The sequence below is a fragment of the Trichosurus vulpecula genome, chromosome 8, assembly GCF_011100635.1.
Source record: "Trichosurus vulpecula isolate mTriVul1 chromosome 8, mTriVul1.pri, whole genome shotgun sequence".
Lineage (NCBI taxonomy): Eukaryota > Metazoa > Chordata > Mammalia > Diprotodontia > Phalangeridae > Trichosurus > Trichosurus vulpecula.
In genome coordinates this window covers 175,995,552-176,017,173 of record NC_050580.1, presented here as the reverse complement: position 1 = coordinate 176,017,173, position 21,622 = coordinate 175,995,552, and the positions used below count along the sequence as shown (strand labels likewise).

Genomic DNA, 21,622 nt, shown 5'->3' with positions numbered 1-21,622 from the left:
ACAGCTCAGGTTTAAAGCTTGGGGCGGGGTGGCCCGGTGGTGGTTTGAGAGGAGGGGCGGGGCTGGGCTGCTGGGAAGAGGAAACGAAGATTGCCCCATACTGGGGTTGTGATGCAGGGTGCCTTAGAGGGGAAGGAGGAAGGGGCACAGGGGCAGAGCGCCCTCACCCCTAGCTCTCGCCTTTCTAGGAAATACAAACCGTAAGGCGGTGCCCTGAGATTTGGAGGTTATGGGGCCCGAGTTTGGGGAGGGGCGTTAGAAAAAGGGAGCCAGAGCCTAGCGAAGAACATGCCGTTTTCAAGTGCCTGAATGTCCCCGTTTTGGAGAACCCTTGCGTCTGGCCAAGGGATTCTAGGACCTAGACCCCCGTCCCTTCTCCCTGCCCCCCGATAAAGGCAGTACTAGAGAGCCCTCTAGCATGAGTTTTGAACCATAACTCTCGCATCCCAAAGAGGATTTTCCAGTCCGAGATGGGGGAAGTCACAAAAAAGTAGCACCCCTCATTAATGTTCTCACCCCAGTACTTCTCCTGGTCCCTTACACTCACCCCACCCCCTTTCTTCATTCTCTGAAATCCCGAACAGGCACATCACGGTATTAAGGCAGAAACCAAATCAGATGTGGGAGTCACTAGCAGCAGTGGCCCAAATCAACGCTTTGGGAGTGCATAAGGGCTCCTATTTCGAACGTGGTGGATGGGATATGTGTGAACTCCTAAAGCCCTTGAGGGAGGAGGACATGAATTTGAGCTCAGGACCCCTCACACATGTAATCAAGTAGTGAATTGATATCCTTCCACTTTCCTGAGCAATATTTGCAACTCTGGTAGGCCCCATGCCCTACCACCTCCAATAACCTTAGGTTCCTCCTTTATCCATCCTGGGGACTTTGAACTAAGAGCAAGAAAAATGAGGGACTGAAGCAGGAAGGGATGGAAATGGGGTTTCACTGGAAAGGACCAACCTGACAGAAGAGGCCCGGGGTGGAGCTTCCATTGCCCTGTGTCTGAGGAGTCCTGAGTATGTGAGTGAGCTGGGTGACATCATAGGCCTAACACTCAGACTGGCTCCACCGGCTGTACTTCTGCCTTGCCCTGTTCCACCGGCTCTGCTGTCCTCCACCTGGCCTACTGGGCCCCAGGACTGTTCTGCTCACACCAGCCACACCTGTTTCACTCTCTTGGGACAGTGTGGTCTTCGCCCTTCTTCCCTAGGCCTAGTCATGGAATGGGAAGCAGCATTTATGCGGGTTATCTATAGCCCAAGGACGGAGGTGTGTGTGGATGTTTTCCTGAGAAGGTGTCTTGGCTAGCAGCTAGTTCTCCAACAGGCTGCACTGCAACCCCCTCACCCTCAGCCAATGACAAAAGTGGTTGAACGCTGGATTTAACTGGCAAAATGTTAATAGGGACACCTATCTGTGCCCATACATCCACAAATGTTAAGACTTGGAAAAGGTTATAGAATTATTGATGTTGATTGATGCCTGTTAGCATTTACTACAAAGTTACACAAACGGTTCTTTTTTGTTTTGGTTTTTTTTTAAAGAGTAGATTTGGAAGGTTGGCTCTGAGGGCTGCTCCTTTCCTAGACTATGGAATTGTTCCAGGGAATGCTAACCAACCAGCTCCCAACACCTGCCTATATATGCACCCAGCTCCACCTCTCCAACACTTTGGAAGCTGACAGAGGCAGAAAGCAAGAGACAGAGGAAAGGCTAGATATTCCCTGTGAGGCTCAGAGATGTTCTACATAATTATCAGGATAATTTGGGTGAAAGTTCTTTTCTTGGACCACCTGGCTAATTGCCTCACTCCTCCACTTCATTTGGGATGATGACGTAAGGGCAATGACTTGAGAACAGGAAATGCAGGGGGGCAAAAAGTCCTAGCAGCAGGCAGAAAAGGTCTGAATCAAAAAAAGGGAGGACCTAAAAAGAATGGAGACAAGTTCCATTGTGTTTCTGCACACCAGTCAGAACTCACCTCCTGCCCAATCGGTCCCCATTTCCCCACTTTCTACTCAGTTTTTTGCTGGGAACCTAAGCTGTGAGAGCTCAGACCACAAGCAGACGGCTACTGGTGCCTGTTTTCTCAATATCTGGATACAGGCTGGGGTTGGGGGACGCATGGTACAGGAGAGGTAAACAGGGAAGGGTCAGAACCAATCAACCTCATTGGGCATGGCAGACAGGAAGAGGTTGGGCAGTGTCAGTGAGCATCAGGGTGTGTATACAAGTGAGCTCAGGGACATTCCCAAGGAAGGCACTCTTTATTAATAATCTTTTAGCCTTCCCACCCATTTCAATGAAACTTTTTTTTGTCATTCCATGACAAGTTTGGACTTAGGGCTCTGGCCTGAGCTCCTCCTATTTCTCCCTTTGAGGGAGTCATTTTGGATTAAATCATGTAACTTTAGAACTGGACTAGATACTAGAGATCATATAATCCAGCTCTGAGGCTGTGGATGAGGGGACATGACTTGACCATGGTCACAAAAGAAAGTGACAGAGCCACAAGTATAAAGTGGATCCAGAGAGAGAAAAAGAGAAGAGGAGGGTGTGTGTATGGAGAGGGACAGAGAGGTGCCAGGCACCACCAGCATTGGGGCAGAGATGAGGCGTCTTCAAAAGCACCTCTTGGGACTGGAGTTCACTTCCACCAACGACTGGGACACTCACATAGCATTCTGAAGCTTTCCTAGTGCTTGAAACACATCAGCTTTCTTCATCCTCACAACAAACCCGGGGGGTGGATGCACATATTATCAACATTTTACAGATGAGGAAATTCACCCTGATCACTCAGCTAGGGTCAGAGGTAGAATCTGAACCCAGGTCTTCCTGACACCTGAATCCAGCAGGCTATCTCCTACGCCACACTGCCTCTAGCAGTAGGCAAAGAAAAACTGAGTGAGAAATGGGGTGAGAAGAAAGGAACATGGACACAGATACAGGGAAGACTGGTTTCAAGGGAGAGAAAGACAGACACAAGTTGTCACCCTGTGTTCCCCACTTTCAATTCTCCTCTGGCCCAGTTAATATTCTAGGACAATCCTTCCCTTCTTTTCGAATTTCTCCAGAACTTGAAGGGTGATGGTGATGGTGGCAGTGGTGGTGGTGGTGGTGGCGGTGGCAGAGGCAGCAGCAGCTCATCAGCCCACATGGAGGCTTTTCTGTCCTTTATTCAGTTCAAATAAATTAAAGGTCAAGGGTGGGAAGGGTACCCAGGGTATGTAGCGGGAGAGTCCCCTAGGTCAGGATTCTGTCCACACCAGGCAGCACAGCCCTCAGCTCCTCTGGAGCCGCCTCTAGCTGGCAGAGGGGGTTGCGCTCCAGGCTGAGAAGGGATAACTTTGGACAGGAGGCCAGAGTCTGAAGGGCTGAGGCGTGCTGTAGGCCTAAAGCAGAAAAGTCAAGGAAAATGGAGGCATCATTTCCAGCACCTCAAGGAGGTGGTTGGACACGTGTATATGATCTGCATAAGCTGTGTGACACAGATTTCAGAGACAAAGGGAGGGATGTGACAGAGGTTCCTGGAGTCTCCGCTGGGGTAACTGGGCTTAATATAACTGCTTTCACATGAAGACGAGCACAATTTGATATGACCTGGCCAAATCAACGAAAATGATGTATACATAAAGCAGAACCTAATTAAACCTCCAGGCCACCCATTTAACCCGTGCTTTGTTCTTCAGGAAATCACAAGACACTCTGTTTTATCTACTGTAGATTCCTTCTATGTGCCAATACCCCCTGCACTTGTTGGCCCAACTACCACGAGGCTAGGATACGGTTGTCACACAGAGAGAGCTCCCGTAGTCTGGGCAGATTAACAACACCCTCCACAGACTCTATGGCATTTCCATCTGCCTGCAAAACCTAAAAAGAGAGTAAGTGGATGTAAGCAAGCACAGCTTCCCTGTGGCATTCATGAAGGTCACAGCTGGGCAGTGAAAGCAAGACAGGCTTCAGCTGGGGTGTCAGGGATGGAGGGGCATTGGGGTCAGCAGCAAGGGACATGTGCCAAAGGGTCAGAGGAGACTCCTTAGAAGCAATGGAGAAAAAGGCAAAGGAGTGAGCAGAAAATCTCTTACCTCAAGGCAGCGCAGCATAGCCAGGGCAGGAGGCAAACTTCTGAGCAGATTGTGGGAGAGGTTAAGATGAGTGACCAACAGCAGCTGTTCCAGGTGGCAGAGCACAGTCAAATCCTAAGGAGAGAAGTGAGGCTAGAGAACAGACAGGAAATAATGTCCAGGAAGACCTTAATGGAGAGTCCTCCAAAGAGGGGGAGCCCCGATTTGGGGGTCGTTCCTTCAGAATTTCATTTAGTTGCTACTAGATACATAGTACCGTGCCAGAGACTGAAGATGATATGAAGCCAGGTATAGGGAGGCTGCCAGAAGGCCACGTGCACACACATTTCAACAATACAAGGCAGTGGCCGCTCACTGCCCAGACAGTGATACAGGTCACCAGTGCTAGAGGAATTCAGAGGCAGGAGGGTGTGGGCTGGATTAGCTGGAGCAAGTGGGAATTAGGTGCAGAGGAGGGGAGGAAGGTATTCTAAGCAGGGGAAACATCAAAAACAGTAGCTGTAACAGGCCTGGCATGTCTGAGGAGCACTGAGAAGACCGGTCTGGCTGGAGCAAAGGGTTCATGTTGGGAAGCAGCTGCAGATAAAGTTGGAAAGGTAGGCTGGGGAAAGTCTTGGATGCCAAGAAAAGCAGCATGAATTTTATCTTAGAGGTTAATGGGGAACCTTTGAGAGAGACAGCATAATATGGCTGGTAGAGAGAGATTTCACTAACTGGGTAACTCGATGTCCCAGAGACATCTAAACTCATGACATCCGAAAAAGTCATTATCTTCCACCCTGCCCCAAACTGCCACTTCTCTCCCAAAATTGTCTGTTTCTGTCAAAAGTGCCAGCATTCTTACAGTCTCTCAGGTTCATAACCTTGGTGCTATCCTCAACTGTGCACTTTCCCTCACCCCATGTATCCAATTGGCTGCAAGATGTGCCAACTCTATCTCTACAACATTTCTTGAATCCCATCCCTTCTCTCTCCTCGCACATCTTACCACCCTAGTTCAGGCCCTCATCACCTTCCACCTAGCTTACTGCAATGGCTGGCTACCCGGCTTCCTTGCCTCAGTGCTTCTTAAACTGGGAGTCTCAACCCCATAGGGGAGTTGAAGAAACACTGAAGGGGTCAAGAATGGAAGAAGTTTAAAAAGCCCTGCTTCTAGGCCATCTGCCACAGAGATGCCAAAGAGATTTTCCTGAAGGGCAGATCTGACCACAACACTTTCAAACTCCAGTGGCTCTTACTGCCTTTGACACCTCCTCTATTTACCTTTCAGGGCTTTCACAACCAAGAAAGACCTCTTTTTCCAACCTCCTACACTCTGCAATCAGCCAAGCCGGCCTCGTCTCTGTTCCTAACTCACTCGGGACTCTCTCTCCACTGTCTCTGTGCCTCAGTATTATTAGCTGTTTCTCATGTCTGGAATGTACTCCCTTCTCCTTCCCTCCACCTCTTCCTTCAAGATGCAGATCAAGCACTACCTTCTGACTTCCCACTTCCTGGTGCCTTCTCTTCTCTCAAACTACTTTAGATGGAACTACTTTGTATTTATTCTCTTTATATTTATTCTACATATACCTGTATATTCATTCCTGTTATCTCCTCACTAGAATGGAAGCACCTTAAAAAAGGGATTGTTTCATTCATTGCACTTGTATCCCCAGGGTCTAATATAGTGCCTGGCACACATTTAATAAATACTTGCTAGATAATACCTGTGAAATCACAGGTTTGAACAACAACAAAAAGAATTTCTGAGAAGAATGATGTGATTAAAACGGAATTTTGGGGAGATTAATCCAGCAATGATGTGGACTAGTGGAATCAAACTCAAACAGGCAGGATTCTGCTAGCCCCATGATGACCACAAATTAACATTATCTATGTTGCATTCAATTTGTATTTTGTTAGATATTTCCCAGCTACATTTTAATCTGCTTTAGGCACATACAGCAGTTTTGTCTTTCGGCTGTGAATATGACACCTCTGACGTGGAGGACCCTAAGAGAGCAGTTAAGAGGCTATTATCATAGTCCAGGCAAGGAGGGTCTGAATGAGGGTTGTAGCCACAGAAATAGAGGGGAAAGAACAGATATAAGATAATTCAGAGGAAGACCTGAAGCAATCATTGGATGACGGAGGGAACTTTGTGTGTGTGAAGAGATAAAATGATGCTGAGGTCTTAAAACTGGGCAGAAGAATGGCCAGTGACAGAAACAGGGAAGTTTGGAGGGGAAATGACTTAAGTGGAAAGATGACAAATTCAGTTTTAGTGTATAATCAGTCTAATCAGTAGTTAGAGATTAATCATCATCCAAGAAGCATTAAGTACTTACTTTATTCCAGGGACCGTGCTATGCTTTGGGGATATAAAGAAAAAATAAACACAGTCCCTGTCCTTGGGGAACTAAATTAAATACTAACCAGAAGACTTCATGTACATAAGAGAGTTCAGAGATAAAAAAGATGATTTGAGAGTCAATTGAGGTTAGAAAAAAAGCAAAGAGCTCTGTATAAAAATATTAAAGCAGTGCTTTTTGTTGTAGCAAAGAACTAGAAACAAAGCAGGTGCCCATCAACTGAGGTGTAGCTGAAAAAATTGTATTAGGCAAATAATGAAATATTATTACATTATAAGAGACAACAAAATGAAGAATTCAGAGAAACCTGAGAGGACTTACATGAACTTATGAAGAAATGTGGAGAAACAGGAAAACAATTTCCGCAATGACCACAATAACTTAAAGGAAAACTATTCTGAAATACTTCACAACTTTGATAATCCAGTGACTCATCATGCCCTCAGATCCTTTTTGGGCAAAGAAGTGCAGGATTAGAGGCCCAAAATGAGACATACATTTTCCTACATGATCAATATGTTGATTTGTTTAACTGCACTAATGTGTTTATGAGAGAGCGATTTAGTGGGTAGTGATAGAAAAGCAAGCAAGCAAGCAAGGAGAAAATTCTACAAAGCATTTAAAAATACACAGAAGAAAAAAGTTCAAAAAGGTACATAAACGGGGTCATTTTCCAAGTCTCTTGTTAAAATACACTTTTTAAAAGCAAAATGACAGATTCATAGCTTCATTTACAACCCTCAGTGCCAGGTGCCTAATAAAAGCTCTGTCAACTTTACATTATGTTCTTTGTATATTGACATGTTTGTGTTTGTTAATGACTGTTAAATTCACTCATAATTAAAAATAAGAGAATTAAAAAAAAATGAAAAGCTCTGAGAGTATGGATGAGTTTTCTGAGTGGCATGAGGACTGAGTCAGTAGGAACAAGGTCAGGGGCTGGGCCAAAGGAGATTCATGAGCAAGGGGGAGGAGTGAAATTGTTGGGGATGGGGCAGCCATACCTTGTAAGATAGGTCCAACACTCGCACTTCAGCGTACTCCATCTTGAGAACGTGGTTCTCCATCAAGAACTTGCTTCGAAGATCATCCAAGTAAGAAGCCCGCATTGGGTCCGCTACCTGGCCAGAGGGGTGGAGGATGGGGGTCAACTGACCACCCCCATTCCCCACCCTTCCTTGTGCTGCCTCAGGGCCCTAAATGAGCCCTAACCGTAAAGTCCCAGGCTTTCTTCTCTTGTACTCTTCCACTTACCTTGAGGGTCTGAAAATACTTCAGAGTGTCCTTCTCATACACCAGCGGATCCAGTGCCCGCATCAGCAGGATGATAGTCAACAGACACCCTGAGAGTGAGGATGGTGGTGGTGGGGGAGGGAGCAGGGCAGATAGTCTATCCCTAGTTCCTCCTCCGTCTAACTCTTCCCACTGCCCAAGATCCATCGATCAGGAAAGGCAAGGTCTCCAGGAGAGGGAGCTCCCTGAAGGGGCAGGCTCTTGGGGGTAGAGAGGGACCTCACATTTGTTGTCCGGTTCCAGGTCCTGCAGCTCCTTACAGGACTCCAGCTCCGACTGTAACACAGTTGACTTCTCCACTGATAGCTCCGTTCTGACAGGTAGGCAGAGTAGTGGAGGGGTGAGGACCACATACCTGCTTTTCCTCACCCTCCTGTATTCCAAGGCCTCAAGTATCCTAGGGAATGCCTGCCCCCAAGTTTTTAATCTTTGCTCCAGCTCTCCAACCCCGCCCCCCACACATACACATGAATCCCTCCAGACATAACCCTTTTTTCTCTTTCCCATCACCTGAACAGCTGCTCATCTGTGGCAGAGTCTCGGTGCCAACTTTCCTTTCGACCTGGGGAACAGATTAGGACAAGGGAAGGGAATCTGTGAGGAGAGACTGGAATAATGAAAGACTGAAGTAGTGGCAGGGTATATGGGATTACACATTTATTAAAAACCTATTACATGCAAGGTATTTTCCTAGAAGCTGAAAATACAAGGATAAAATAGAAAACAGAACAGTCCCTATCCTCAAGGAGCTTACAATCTAATAGGAATAGAGCAAGGCGTTAAGACACGTACATAAACAAGGTAGATAGTAACCGGGGCAAACGAGAGACAATTAAAAAATTCTAGGAAAATCTGTAGAGGGAAAGATTATTTTCAGGTAGAATATCCCTAAAAGTTTTGGAGAAGTGTTGGTAAACTGACTGAAGAGAAAGGGAAGTGGGATTAGAAAAATCTACATCACCTTTGTAAAGCACACAGTCCTTCTGGACATCACCCCACATGAGGGAGAATGAATGTTGAGAGGACTGGTCATCAAGGGAGTCAGATGGCAGGTCACACAGCTAGAATGAGCTAGGTCAAGGAAATGCTATAGAATTCATCAGTATTTCAGTGCGCGCAAGCCAAACCCTTGCTTCCCAACCTACCGAGAGAGAGGGTATGTGTGTATCTGTCTGTCTGTCTGTCTACATTCCAGTTGGGTGGTGAGGGGAAGGGGATACCCAGACATAGTTGGGCCGGTTTCTGCCATCTGGTGTCCTCCACTCCACAGGAAGGGGAGACTCATCCACCAAGAGCATCACGGTCTCTATGCCAGGGCCCACCTGTAAGAAAACACAAGGTGGGCAATGTATACGCCCCATCTCCACCCCACCCCCTAACTTTACACTTTTCTTTCCCATCCCCTCTCATGTATATACTGAGGACTCACAATTATGGGCCGAGAAAAACAGACAGTCAAACAAGCCTCATTCCGGCTCACATGGAGGCAGCGAATGGCATCCTGAGGGTCAGCTGGGCAGGGGTAAAAGAGCAGTAGGGTGAAGAACTAGCACTCAGTTCCAACCTCCCTTGATGCCCAAATAGTTCATAAACTTCTCTGCAGCCTCCCCACATCCCTCACCTCAAACCAAAAGACAGGCCCCAAATCTCTTACCTCGACCCAGGAGCCATCTGTGGTAGAACCAGGCACTCTGGTCATTGGGATCTGTGAAAAAGGCATTCTGTACCAGCTCCAGCTCTCCAGGGGACAAAAGAAAAGGGAGTTTCAGTTAAGAATCAAGGGCCTCACTAACTCCACCTGACAGTTCTACTGCCCTTCTTCTCCCCACCAAGAATGAGGCCCCTCATCTAGCTCATTGGCCTTTGGGACTGGAGGCAATGACCTCCCTCTCCCTTACAATGGCTTTAGAATCTGTACCATACCATTTAACACTTAGATATATGCTGTTCTGGATCATGTAATACTGTTTCACATATTTGTCTTGCCTCTTAAGTTAAATGATAAACTCAAGGGCTTTTCTGTTTCTATATACTATGTCTAGCACATTGCTAACCTTATAGTAGGTATTTCAATAACTACTGACTCACCTCACCTCAGAATTCCATTCTTCCCTGCCCTGATTCTACAACGCCCAGAGCCCTAGACTCTAGGTTTCTATCTATCTTTCCCTGATAACTGTGACCTCTCTTAATTTCTGAACCAGAGGATAAATTAGAGGTTATATCTTGGGACCTACTACTCTTTACTCCTCCCTTCCTTCCATTTGATTCTTGCACCCCACATACCCCCTTGCTCACCACGTAGTAGAATATCTTCAGGAAGGCGTCCTGGTGGCTGCGAATCTGGCAGTGGCTGTAGCTTGGGCAGGAGGCAAGATCGATAGTGCCAGGAGGAGTAGTTGGAGAAATTTCGAGTAATGAGGCTGTCAGTAAAAGCTAGCTCCTCTTCTGGGGGCACAAGTGCCTTTTGGGCCACAAACCTTCTGTAATCCCAGCAATGAACTGTGGATGGCAATGTATCTCAGACCCAGGGGCTGGTAGGGGGCACCCCTACTCCTAGCTCCCAGAACTATCATCTGTGGTGTTACTTGGTCCTGTGGGAATACATCACACACACAGAAATCTACTCACTTGTCACTCTACCAACCAGCTCAGGAGTCCCATCCCAACTCTCTTGTGTGGATGAGAGTGGGCTGGAGCTTAAGAAATCAGGTAATTTGTGGGGAACGTACAGTTACGTTCATCAGCTTCCAGAAACTTGGCGCACAGCTCCAGCTCACGGGTCCAGTTGGGTTCAGGTAGGCGGCCAAGTAGCCAGCAGCGATGATGCCAGGTTCCATAGGACTTAGGGTTCACCCGTAAGCAGCTCTCCAAAAACCCTAGTTCGGCTGCCACTAGGGTCGCAAACTCCTCAGGGGACCTATGCCAAAAAGGTGATACTTGGTGAATCCCAAGTGTTCCCCTATGCTGCTGATACTACCTGTTGTCCCCAAACCCTGCTCTCTCCACTACAGCTCAGTGTCAACTTCGACATCTCTTTTTTTTGGGGGGTGAGGGTGGGGAAGACTGGTTCTCCCTCTCTCACACCCAAGCTCTGTCTGTAGGGAAGCTTTGGCCCGCTCCACTTCGGTGTGTTCATCTCTCCTCGGGCAGCCTGAGCGCCATACTGGTGCTAGATTGAGGGTGAATATCCAAACGCCCCCAGCCTCAGTTTCCCCAGTAGTGGGGAAGATGGGGCACACTCGCCCCCCACTACCATGGTCCCCGTTCTCCCCGGTCCCGGGTCAGGGGCGCCCTGGCCCCCCCAAGGAAGGAACGCACTTCTGAGTCTCCAGCTGCATCAGCACCTCCCGTCGGCAATTCCACAGAGTGGCAAAGTCGGGGTTCGCCCCCAGGATTTGGCTGGTTAGCTCCAAGACCGATTCATCCAGGTGGCCCTCCTGTCGCTGCAACCAAGGGGACACCCGTGTTCGGTGGTCCTGCCTCAGTCATCCTCCGTCCCCCCAAGTCCCCCCCAGCAGATACACTCTCTGGTGCGCCCCCCACCCCAGGGGCGTGGAGGGAGGGGGATTCCACCTTCTGGAAGATGGCCTCGGTGGCCTCCCGGTACAGCTTCAGCTTCTGCTCGCGCTCCACCCGCTTGGCCTCCGCTTGCTCCTCGGTGGTCTTCACCTTCAGGCGGCCGTGCTGGGGGTAAACGAAGGGGGGTGATGGTGCGGCTACGATTTTGAAGCCTCCCGGCTCCCCCGTGCCGTCCATGGTCGCCTCCTAAGGGCTGGGGGCTGGAGGGAGCGGGGTCTAGACCCAAGCGCTTCAAGCTTCCCCTCCGAGCGTCGGTTCAGTAGAAGCCCGAAGGGCTTGAAAGGTCAGAGGTCGGAGAGGAAAGTTAGCTTAAAGGTCAGGGGTCAGGGGAAAGGTCGGGTTGGAGCGATCCATTGGAGAGAGGGAGGGGGAGAATGGGTGTGTGCTGGGGGTAGGTCTCACCATGATGCTGAGGCTCAGGGTTCTGGGTGTGGCACAGAGTCGGGTGACCAAAGAAGACCTGAGTGCAAAAGGTGACAATCATCTGGGAGTGCCGCCCCATCGTCCGGGCACGCTCCTGGATCGGGTCCCCCCCCTCCCCCGGCCTTCCTCCCGGAAGTGGCTCAGGCCTGGAGGCAGTGACACGGCTGAGAGCGAAGGAGAAAGGTTGGCCGGGTCAGACTTCTGCACAGTGCCTGGGCGGGGTGGGGGGGAGGGCGAGGTGCGCCGCCACCCCTCTTTCCCACCCGAGCCCGGCCCATCCCCGCTCCCCCTGCCAGAGCTGGGTCACATGGACTAGCCCAGCAGCTCGCGTGCTCCGCTGGGCGATGCCACCGCCGGCCCCAGGGGAGGGAGGCCCGGGGTCCTCGGGGGCTGGTGCATGGGCGAGACCAACTTACCCACCTGCGGGGCGTCCAGGGAGAGGCGCAGGAAACGCCCGGCGGCAGAGAGCAGCGGCTGCGGCGGGGGGCGGCGGTGGCAGCGGCGGAACGGGCCCGGGAGGTGCGCGCCCGCAGACGGGGAGGAGCGGCCGGCTAGGACGGCGCTCCTCCCCTTCAAAGCGGGTGCAGATCGCTCTTAAAGGGGTAGGGCCGCATGGCCGGACGTGTGGCCGAAGGGTGAGAGCCTCAGACTGCCCTTTCCGGGTGGCTTGCACGAGTGCGGGTGTCGTGTGCCCGCCGATGCTCAGAGAAGTTCAGGGACTCGGCCAAAGCTAGGATTCCAACCGAGGTCCGCAGGTTGGCTCCGTGCACCTGCAGCCTCCTTTTCACTACCCCCAAGCCCCTTCCCTGCACTTTGGGGTCAGTTTCGGCCGGAGGAGTGGAACACTCTCCCCAACCTCCCTCCAAGCATGGGTTATGTGGGCGAGCGTTTGGGCCAAGGATATTAGAGCCACTGACAGCCCTGTGATGTTAGGCACATCACCACACACACACGCACACACACGCACACGCACCCACCGCGCCTCAGTTTCTCTAGCTGTAAAATGAGCGGGCTTGGACCTAACAATAGCTACCATTAATATAGCAGTTTCTGAGGGCTAAGCGTTTTACACATTCGATCCTCACAAACCCTGGGAAGTAGAGGCTTTTTATTATCTCCATTTTACAGGTGAAGAGCCTGAGGTTAAGTGACTTGCGCAGGGTCACACAGCTAGTAAGTGTCTGAGGTCAGATTTGAGTTTAGGGCCTTCTGTGCTCATCCCATGTATCCGTCTTTCTCCCTAGATGTGCAAAGGCCCGTTCTAGTTCTAAATCTTGTGAGCCGCTGCTGGGCGGCCTTGGAGTCAGGAAGACCTGGGTGCAAGTCCTGCCTCAGATGGGCCCCTTATAACTAGATAGGACCCCAGCAAGACACTTAAACTCTCCTGCCTTCGATTCCTTCGTCTACAAAATGAGAACGACAGTACCTACCTCTCAAGGTGGTTGTCAGCATCTAATGAGGTGACATGATGTAGGAAGCGATTTACCAGCCCGCAAGTGCTGTATAAATGCTAGCCCAGGGTGCCCAGACACTGTGCAAATGCTGCGCGTGCTAAATGTGTTCTCTCCTGCAGCTTCGTGACAGTGCGTGTGGTCACCTGAACAAATGGTTACTGGACACCTGCTGTGCATGGCACCTAGGTGCTGGGTGTGAGTCAGAAGATGCCTGAGATACAGTTGGCAGCTGACTCCAGGGAGTGAGAGGAGATGGTCATAAAACCAGCAGAGAGCTGGATAGCACAGGGTGTCAGTGCAGCATCATCCGCTATCGTACCTTGAAGGGAATGGTAGAGAGCATCTAAGTTTACTTCCTCTCCACTGTGCAGAGGAGGCAAAGGAGACCCAGAGACTTTAGGAGGGTCCCACAGCTGATGGGCGATGGAGCTGGAATGAGAACCTACGTCTCCCTCCTCTCAGTAATAAACCCTTTAAGCGGTGCTACAGCTGCCTACTCTGCTACATCGAGCTTCCTCAAATTCTTAGAAATAGGTTAGGTATAGATCAGAAATAGATAAAGCAGGGATGGCTAGGTGGCGCAGTGAGCAGAGCACCCGCCCTGGAGTCAGCAGGACCTGAGTTCCAATGCAGCCTCAGACGCTTGATACACTTACTTAGCTGTGTGACCTTGGGCAAGTCACTTAGCCCTAATTACCCTGCCTTCCCCCCTCCAAAGAAAAGAATAAATAAATAAATAAATAGATAAATCGGTATTTGGAAGTTGGAAGGCACAAACTAAAAATTGTATGAGAGATCATTGATATTACTATTAATAACACTTATAAAGCAGTTCAGTCTATGAAATCCTTTCATATAGAGGATTTCATTTGATCTTTTCAGCGTACCTAGGGCCAGTATCATTATCCCCATTTTCCAGGTGAAGAAACAGACCCAGAGAGATGACACAGGTAAGGCGAGAGGCCAAGTTTTCTGACTCGAACACAGTCTCCTTGATGTTCCATCAACAAGATACTCTATCTCTTGGCTCCAGACATTTTCTCTGATCATCTCCCGTACTTGAAATGCCCTCATTCCTCATCTCCACCTACTAGCTTCTTTTAAGTCCCAACTAAAATCCTCTGTGGGAAGCCTTTCCCAACCCCTTTTAATTCTAATGCCGTCCTCTGTTAATTATTTTCCTTTTCTCCTGTAGAGCTTGTTTGTATATATGCTTGTTGTCTCCCCTATTAGATTGTAGCTCCTTGGGAGCAGGGACTGTCTTTTGCCTCTTTTTGTATCCCCAGTGCTTGGCGCAGTTCCAGGCACGTAGTAGGCACTTAATAAGTGTTTATCGATTAATTGATTTCCACTCTATCCCATTAGACTCTATACTTGTATACATACATTCTTTTGTTGTAAGTGATTATGGTTCACTAAGATTATGTTGTATGATCGTGGATGGGTGTGTATTTACATAGTCTTTATTACCAATGCTTGTCTATTTTCACTACTTCAGAGTATAAGTTCCCTAAGATCCCAGGCTGTGGCTGCCCTATACTCATAGACTTCTCTCATAGATTAATTTTAGTCAAAAATTTTGGTTCAGAATAGAATACCTTTCCAATATATAACAAATATATTTACCAAATGTATATGTATATTTATATATGCTTACATATTATATGTGTATGTGTAAAATATATACCAAAAATGTGTCAAACAAAATCCTAGTGCCACCAATCAACCTATTCCTTTGTTTTTTTCTTAATAGTATTTTTTCCAATTACATGTAAAGATAAGTTTTCAGCATTCATTTTTGTAAGATTTTAAGTTCCAGGGGCAGCTAGGTGGCACAATGAGTGGAGCACCAGCCCTGGAGTCAGGAGGACCTGAGTTCAAATACGACCTCAGGCACTTGACAAATGTACTAGCTGTGTGACCTTGGTCAAGTCACTTAACCCCAATTGCCCTGCCAAAAAGCAAAAACAAAAAGATTTTAAGTTCCAAATTTTTCTCCCTTCTTCTCTTCCCTCCCCCAAGCAACCTGATATGGGTTATACATGTACAATCATGTTAAACATTTCCACATTAGTCATTCGACATATTCCTTTGAATCCAACCACCAGATTTAGTAACCTTGTCCTAAGTGTCTTGAGGAGTCATGATAATAATCCCATATATTTTGCTTTACAGTTTACAAAGCAGTTTATGTACATGGTGTCATTTGCTCTCCACAGCAACCCCGTGACGTGGTTATAACAAGTAGTATGATACTCATTTAGCAGATAGGGAAACTGAGGCTCAGGGAAGTTAGTTGCCATGCTCAGAGTCTTATAATGAGCAAGTAGTAAAGCAGGGATTTTCAAACCCAGGTCCTCTAACTCGAAATGCAGTTCTTTTGCTGCTATGCTCCTTATACTCCAGCCATCTTCTTGACAGTTTGTCAACTACCTCGACACTGTGTAAAATCTTCTACCACGCCCTCAGTGTCCTGGTGAGTGACTGCCGGTCCTTTCGGGATGGTAATTTCAGGAAAACCCCAGCCACTATGCTTTGCTTCCCTCCTTACACTCTGGCCATCTCCTCCAAGTCTTTACAACTGCTCCGTACTGCATCTTTCCTTTCTTCCCCCAACCCTTTTGCCAGCTCTAGAACCATGAAACATGAACCAAATCAACTCTGCTATTGTCCCTGCATGGGGTATGTCAATCTGCCCCACTCCGGGTCTTGCCATCCCTGTAACTTTCTGGATCAAAGTACCCTATCCTGGCCACCGCTCCCCTATGTGTGTTGTTTACCCTCTTAGAATGTAAACATCTTGAAGGCAGGAACTGTTTGCTTTTGTATTTGTATCCTCACTACTTGGCATAGTGCTTGGTACATGATAAGCACTTACTAAATAAATATGTTTTCATTCCTCCGCTACACCACGTCTATCTGAAGATTCTGTTGCTTGTGCCTCAATGGAAAGAGATAATACAAACAAATATATATTCACACAGATGCCCACAACTACACTTCTGCTGAAGTACACACTTAGAGTAAAAGAGGATGTCAGAGACATGAATTGGATTGATTTTTGTTTTTGAATGATCAGCATTACTGCAACTGGAAAGGTTTAGTCAGGCAGGGAAGGCTCCAGAGAACATGTGAGTGCTGGAGAGAAGGTAGAGTTTGTATTATAGTATGGAAAGGATCAGTAGGAAGGGAATTCAAACTATGTTATGATTTGAAAGTGGGCGAGAGAAGGCAAAAATAGGTTTAACTGCTTATCTCTGAATCAGGTGTCCCGGGAGGCAGGAGGAGTAGAATTCATGACAGATCATTTGCTTAAACGTAAAAGGAGTTAACAAGAAAGATACTGTGGTGCATGAGCCAATTTGGACCTTATGCTGGCTTCTAGCCAATACAGTGATTAAAATAATGCTTACGCCTGATCAGTTCTACTGTATATAGGAAGAAGAGGGAGAGAGATGCACTGAGGCCCATTAGAAAACTCAGGAGATACCATGGAAGAGGGCTATGTTGCAGCTGTGGCCCGTGTGATCACAGTTGTGGGTTGAGAGAAACTAGCTCTGAAGCTGTAGGCCTGTGATTAGGATCATAGGACTCAAGGCTGGAAGGGACCTTAAAGTCATTTCTTCAGGCCTAGGATCACCCAGGTTAGTAAACTGTGGAGCTAGGATCCAAACTGAGGTCCTCTGGCCCCCAAGTCCAGAGCTCTTTCCACTCCTCCAGTACTTTCAGGACCCAGTAACTTTGTTGGCTGCAGTTCCTGCCTCCTCTGACACAGATCGCAACTCCTCTCTGACTTAAGAGATCTTCATGAGTTCCTGCTGCTGAAAAACTCACCATGCTGCTGCCAACTTGGCGATGAGCCTCTCCCCTTGAACCAAAGACCCAGAAGCCATCTCTAGGCCAATCCCACTAAGCCTTTCCCATTTAGTACAGTCTACTGGCCTAGCATTTGAGAGGCCAGGCCCTACCGTGCCATCGGTATGAGGTATTGGAGGAGAACATCAATGGCACTTTCTAGTATACCACAGGTAAATTGTTTTTTGAGATTTTCTTCCCCTCTGAGCTTTTAGTTGCTCAGTTATAAAACATTTTCGGCTATTGTGATAGTGGTGTGTGTGTGTCTGTGTCTGTGTGGTGCTGGTGGGGGACACTGGTGGAAGAGGAATTGGGAGAGGATTGTGAAGGAGCAGGGAGCCAGGGAAGCTAAATACTGGAAGTACCAGGAATAATGAATGGTCATTGAATCACTTATGGGTTGGAGGAAGGAATATAGCAGTAACCATCATCATAAAAGCTTCGCTGTATTTGGCACTTTATGGGTTACAGAGCATTTGACAAAGATCACCTCATTGGTATATGCCCTCTCACAGGCTCAGAAATACCTCATCATAGTTTTGAATTGAGGTGGGAGGCAGAAGACATAGATAGAGGTTCTGCTCATAAAAATGGAGTGGAAAGGGTCAATCTGAGAAATATTACAGAAGAGAAATCACAGAACAGATATGGAAGCAAAGAAAGGAAACCTTTGAAGATAAATGCCATAATGCAGAGGTGAGGGAAAGGGCAGCAGTCTTGAGAGGAGCCTTGGAAAGCAGAGAATGTTGGTGGGGGAGTCGGGGTACAGATGTTGCTGAGTGGGATGTGGGGTAGGGGTGGGTGGAGAGGAATGTGCTGATTTGGAAATATTTCCTTTTAAGGAAAGGTGGCAAGAAACCCAAGACTAGAGAGAGTGAGAGGTCAGGGCTGGAGATAGACCTATGGGATAGGGATTGCTCATTTTTTGTGCTTGTATTCTCCAGCACCTAGCACGGTGCCTGGCAGAGTAGATGCCTAATAAATGCTTACTGGCTGATTGACCCATAGTAGGAATGGAGTGGGAACACCTGGAAGGAGTGTGGCATTGAACCACAGGGATTTCCCACTGTGAATAAGGGCAAGAGATGTCAAGAAAAATAACCAGAGGATGCAGGGAGTAGTGTGAGGAGAATTACATGAGTTCTATGAACCAGGAGCCAAAGCTAGAGTTTCACAAAGAAGAGGACGATCATCAGTATTAAAGACAGCGGCTCTTGGGACTGAAGCCACATAATTATGGACTGCTAGCTAGAGTTAAAAATGGACTCCCACTTCATCAGGTCCCACATCCTACCACATTATAGGATTTACGCTGTAACAGGGTTTTCTTCCCGACAGATCCAGTACCCACACAGCATCAGGCAGCCTCTTCCACTTTTGGACAGTTCTCATTTTTTAGAAAGTTCTTCTTTCTCTTGAGTTGTTTATTGATTGTCCTGTAACCTAGAATCACAAGGATCTCAGGGTTTGAAATGACCTTAAGTCTTAGAGTCATAGATAGAGAGGTGAAAGGGACCTTAGAGGTCACTTAGCCTGGTCATCTCATTTACAGGTGAGGAAATAGACTTTTGGAGCTGAAATTACTTGCTCACATTCACACAGGGAGTTAAGTGGCAGAGCCAGGATTCAAACTTGGGTCCCATGACTCCAACTTAGCTACCTTTAGGTCTGCTACATGAACACTCTCTACATCCCTGGTAAGTATTCATCCACCCTTTGCCTAAAGTTTCCCACTGCTGTAACTAACTCAGTCCCACCTGAGGCATCCCATTTCACTTTGATACAATTCTAATTGTTAAGAATTTCTTTCCTCACCTGAAATCTCTCTGTCCCTCAATAGTTTCCACCCATTGGTCCTGGTTTCTGGAGCCATGTAAAGCACACTTTATCCTTATTCCAAGTGATAATAACAACTACCATTTATATAGCAAGTTAAGGTTTGCTATAATATTTATAAACATTATCTCATTGGATCCTCACAACCACCTTGGGAGATAGGTGCTGTTATAGTCCCCACTTAACAGAAGAGGAAAGATAAATGACTTGCAGATTGTTAACATGCCTAAGTGAATGTCTGAGGTGGAGCTTGAACTGTCTTCCAGACTCCACGTCTCAGACTTAGCCACTGCACCACCCAGTTGTCTCTACGCATAGACATGTGACAAGCTTTCAAATACGAAATCTGCTTTTGTCTTTGCTGAGGCTTTTTAGGCTTACACACCCTCAGTTCCTTCAAACCAAATAGAATGGTTTTAAATCTCTTCACCATCCTGATTTCCCCCTTTCTAGATACATTCTAGTTTGTCGATGTCCTTCCTAAAATATGGCTTCCACAATACAGTCTTCCAGAATGGAATACTTACTTGCCTGAGGAGTCTAACAAGGGCAGAGAACAGTAGGACAATCACCTTCCATAATCTGGATGCTTTCCCTCTATTAAAGCAACCTAAGATTGCTTAACCTTTATTAGCTTCCCTGTCATACTGGTGACTTACCATTAGCTTTATAAACAACTAAACCCCCCAGAGCTTTTTCATATAAACTGCTAGCTCTTCTCTCCTGTGTGTAATGATATTTTTCTTTCAACTAAAGGCAGAATTTTACATTTATTCCTCTTAAATTGTAACTTATTAGATCTCACCCATTGTTTTACTCATCTTTTTTAGTTTTACCCTCTGGAACTATGTAATATTGAACAAATATTGAAGGCTTGCTCTGTGCAAGACCATATGATAAGTGCTGAGATTCAAAGACAGATATGACATAGTCCTGCTTTCATAGAGCTTATAACCCTGGCATGGAGAGTGGTAGCATCGGGACTTCACTGATGCTGCGAAGTCTGGGTCACCTCACTAGCCCATGGAACTCTGGGCTGATTGGACATTCCTAGTAGAGATGCCATTGTAGATGAGCTCTAGGCTGGTTTTCAGACCCCAATACCTCCAACATTAATCTTTGCCCCGTGGTCAGTTTTGTCCCAGCTGCTTATAAATGATAATTTCCCTACCTCTTTCTAAATCCAGATCATATGAGAAATTGTGGGAAAAATATGAGCTGACAAAACAAATTTAATCCTTCTTTCATATGACAGCCATTCAGGTATTTGAAGACAATTATAATGTACTCAACTGGAAAAGAGAAAAACATTCTTATCTGTAAAGTGAAATTTTCTCATCTGTAAAAAAGAGGATTTTTCTCTTTTCTGGTCTAAACAACTCTAGCTTCTTTTAGCCATTTCACTTTCCCCTCCACATGTTTTAAAAATCAAGAAAATTTGAGTCTGAACTAAATGACTTGCCACAATAGCTAGTTCATTCATTCAATATATTTAGACGTTGAACAAGCATTTATTAAGTGCCAGCTGTGTGAAATGGACAATCAGTGGCAGAGCTGGGACTACAGATCAGCTCTCCTGACTCAGCATGCTGCTTTTTCTCTACTATGTATTTCTTACTCTTCAAGATCTAGCAAGAGGATACAGAAGGGGCAACTAGGTTTGTCTAGGGAGAGATCACAGGTGACCGTCCTGAGAGAAGTTGCTGAGAATGGAACGGTAAGGATAGATCAATGCTAGGTCCAAGAAGTCAAAGAGGTAGCTGATAATACTTAGGGCTTTAGCAGTTAGCACAGTGCCTGGCATGTAGTAGGCACTTAATAAATGTTTATTAATTATTAATTGCTTTAAAGAGTGTGAAGTATTTTATATACATTGTTTCATTTAGTCCTCACAACAACACTGGGAGGCAGGTTACTCTAGATATGATCATTCCCATTTTGCATATAAGGAAATTCAGGCTAAGGTAGGTTAGGTGACTTATCCATGTCCCCATCGCTAGTAAGTGCTGGAGAGGGAATTTGAACCCAGCTGTGTCCTGATTCATAATCTACCCCTCTATCGGTTCTGCCAGGAAATGAAGGTAAGCTATGGAAATGGTACATTCAAGTGGCTGAGCCATTAGAATAGCAGTTTGTAACCTGGGGTCCCTGAACTTGTCTTTTAATCTTTTGTTAACTATCTCAATATAATAATTCCCTGTGCCATCCTATGTGATTTATTCTATGAATTTTAAAACATTATTCTGAGAGAGGAGATCCATAGATTGCACTAGACAGGCAAAGGGATCCATGACCCCAAAAGATCAAGAACCCCTGAATTAGAAGGAAACCAGTCTTGGCCATAAGCTAAAGGAGCAATGGAGTCATATGATGTTTTCTTCAGAATGAGATATGCTTGCAGACAGAAAAAGAGAGAGAAAAGTTAGTGATGCCAGAGAGGCTAAAAGTAAGGTGGTGGATTTTTAAATTTTTTTAAACTTTTTTGTTTATTTAATACTTTATTTTTACCCCAGTAACACATAAAAACAATTTTAACGTTTGTTTTAAAAACTTTGAGTTCTAAATTCTCTCCCTTCCTCTCTCCTCACCCCCCTCATTGAAAAGGCAAGCAATGTAATATAGGTTATACGTGTGTAGTCATACAAAACATTTCTGTAATAGTCACAGATTATTAAGAATGAAAAACATAGACCAAAAAAAAAAAACCCTCAAGAAAAATAAAGTAAGAAAA

The 21,622-nt window shown here is 46.6% G+C and overlaps 1 protein-coding gene across 4 annotated transcripts; it reads right to left on the bottom strand.

Annotated features, from left to right (window-relative positions):
- Positions 1-3,152: 3,152 nt before the first annotated feature.
- RABGGTA (Rab geranylgeranyltransferase subunit alpha) lies at positions 3,153-12,311 on the bottom strand. 4 transcript variants are annotated; one of them, XM_036736753.1, is made up of 17 exons: positions 12,163-12,311; positions 11,726-11,783; positions 11,318-11,428; positions 11,063-11,187; positions 10,474-10,661; positions 10,040-10,243; positions 9,396-9,479; positions 9,171-9,253; positions 8,962-9,063; positions 8,703-8,802; positions 8,252-8,303; positions 7,966-8,054; positions 7,703-7,791; positions 7,453-7,569; positions 4,095-4,208; positions 3,792-3,879; positions 3,153-3,398 (listed from the first exon to the last, which is right to left on the bottom strand). In XM_036736753.1, exons 2-17 carry the CDS (start codon positions 11,726-11,728, stop codon positions 3,250-3,252), a joined length of 1,698 nt encoding a protein of 565 aa, XP_036592648.1. In that variant the 5' UTR covers positions 11,729-11,783; positions 12,163-12,311; the 3' UTR covers positions 3,153-3,249. The 4 variants fall into 4 exon arrangements, with proteins under 4 accessions (XP_036592648.1, XP_036592649.1, XP_036592647.1 ...); XM_036736754.1 differs by having other exon boundaries at positions 12,167-12,263; XM_036736752.1 differs by lacking the exons at positions 11,726-11,783; positions 12,163-12,311 and having other exon boundaries at positions 11,318-11,500.
- Positions 12,312-21,622: the final 9,311 nt, after the last annotated feature.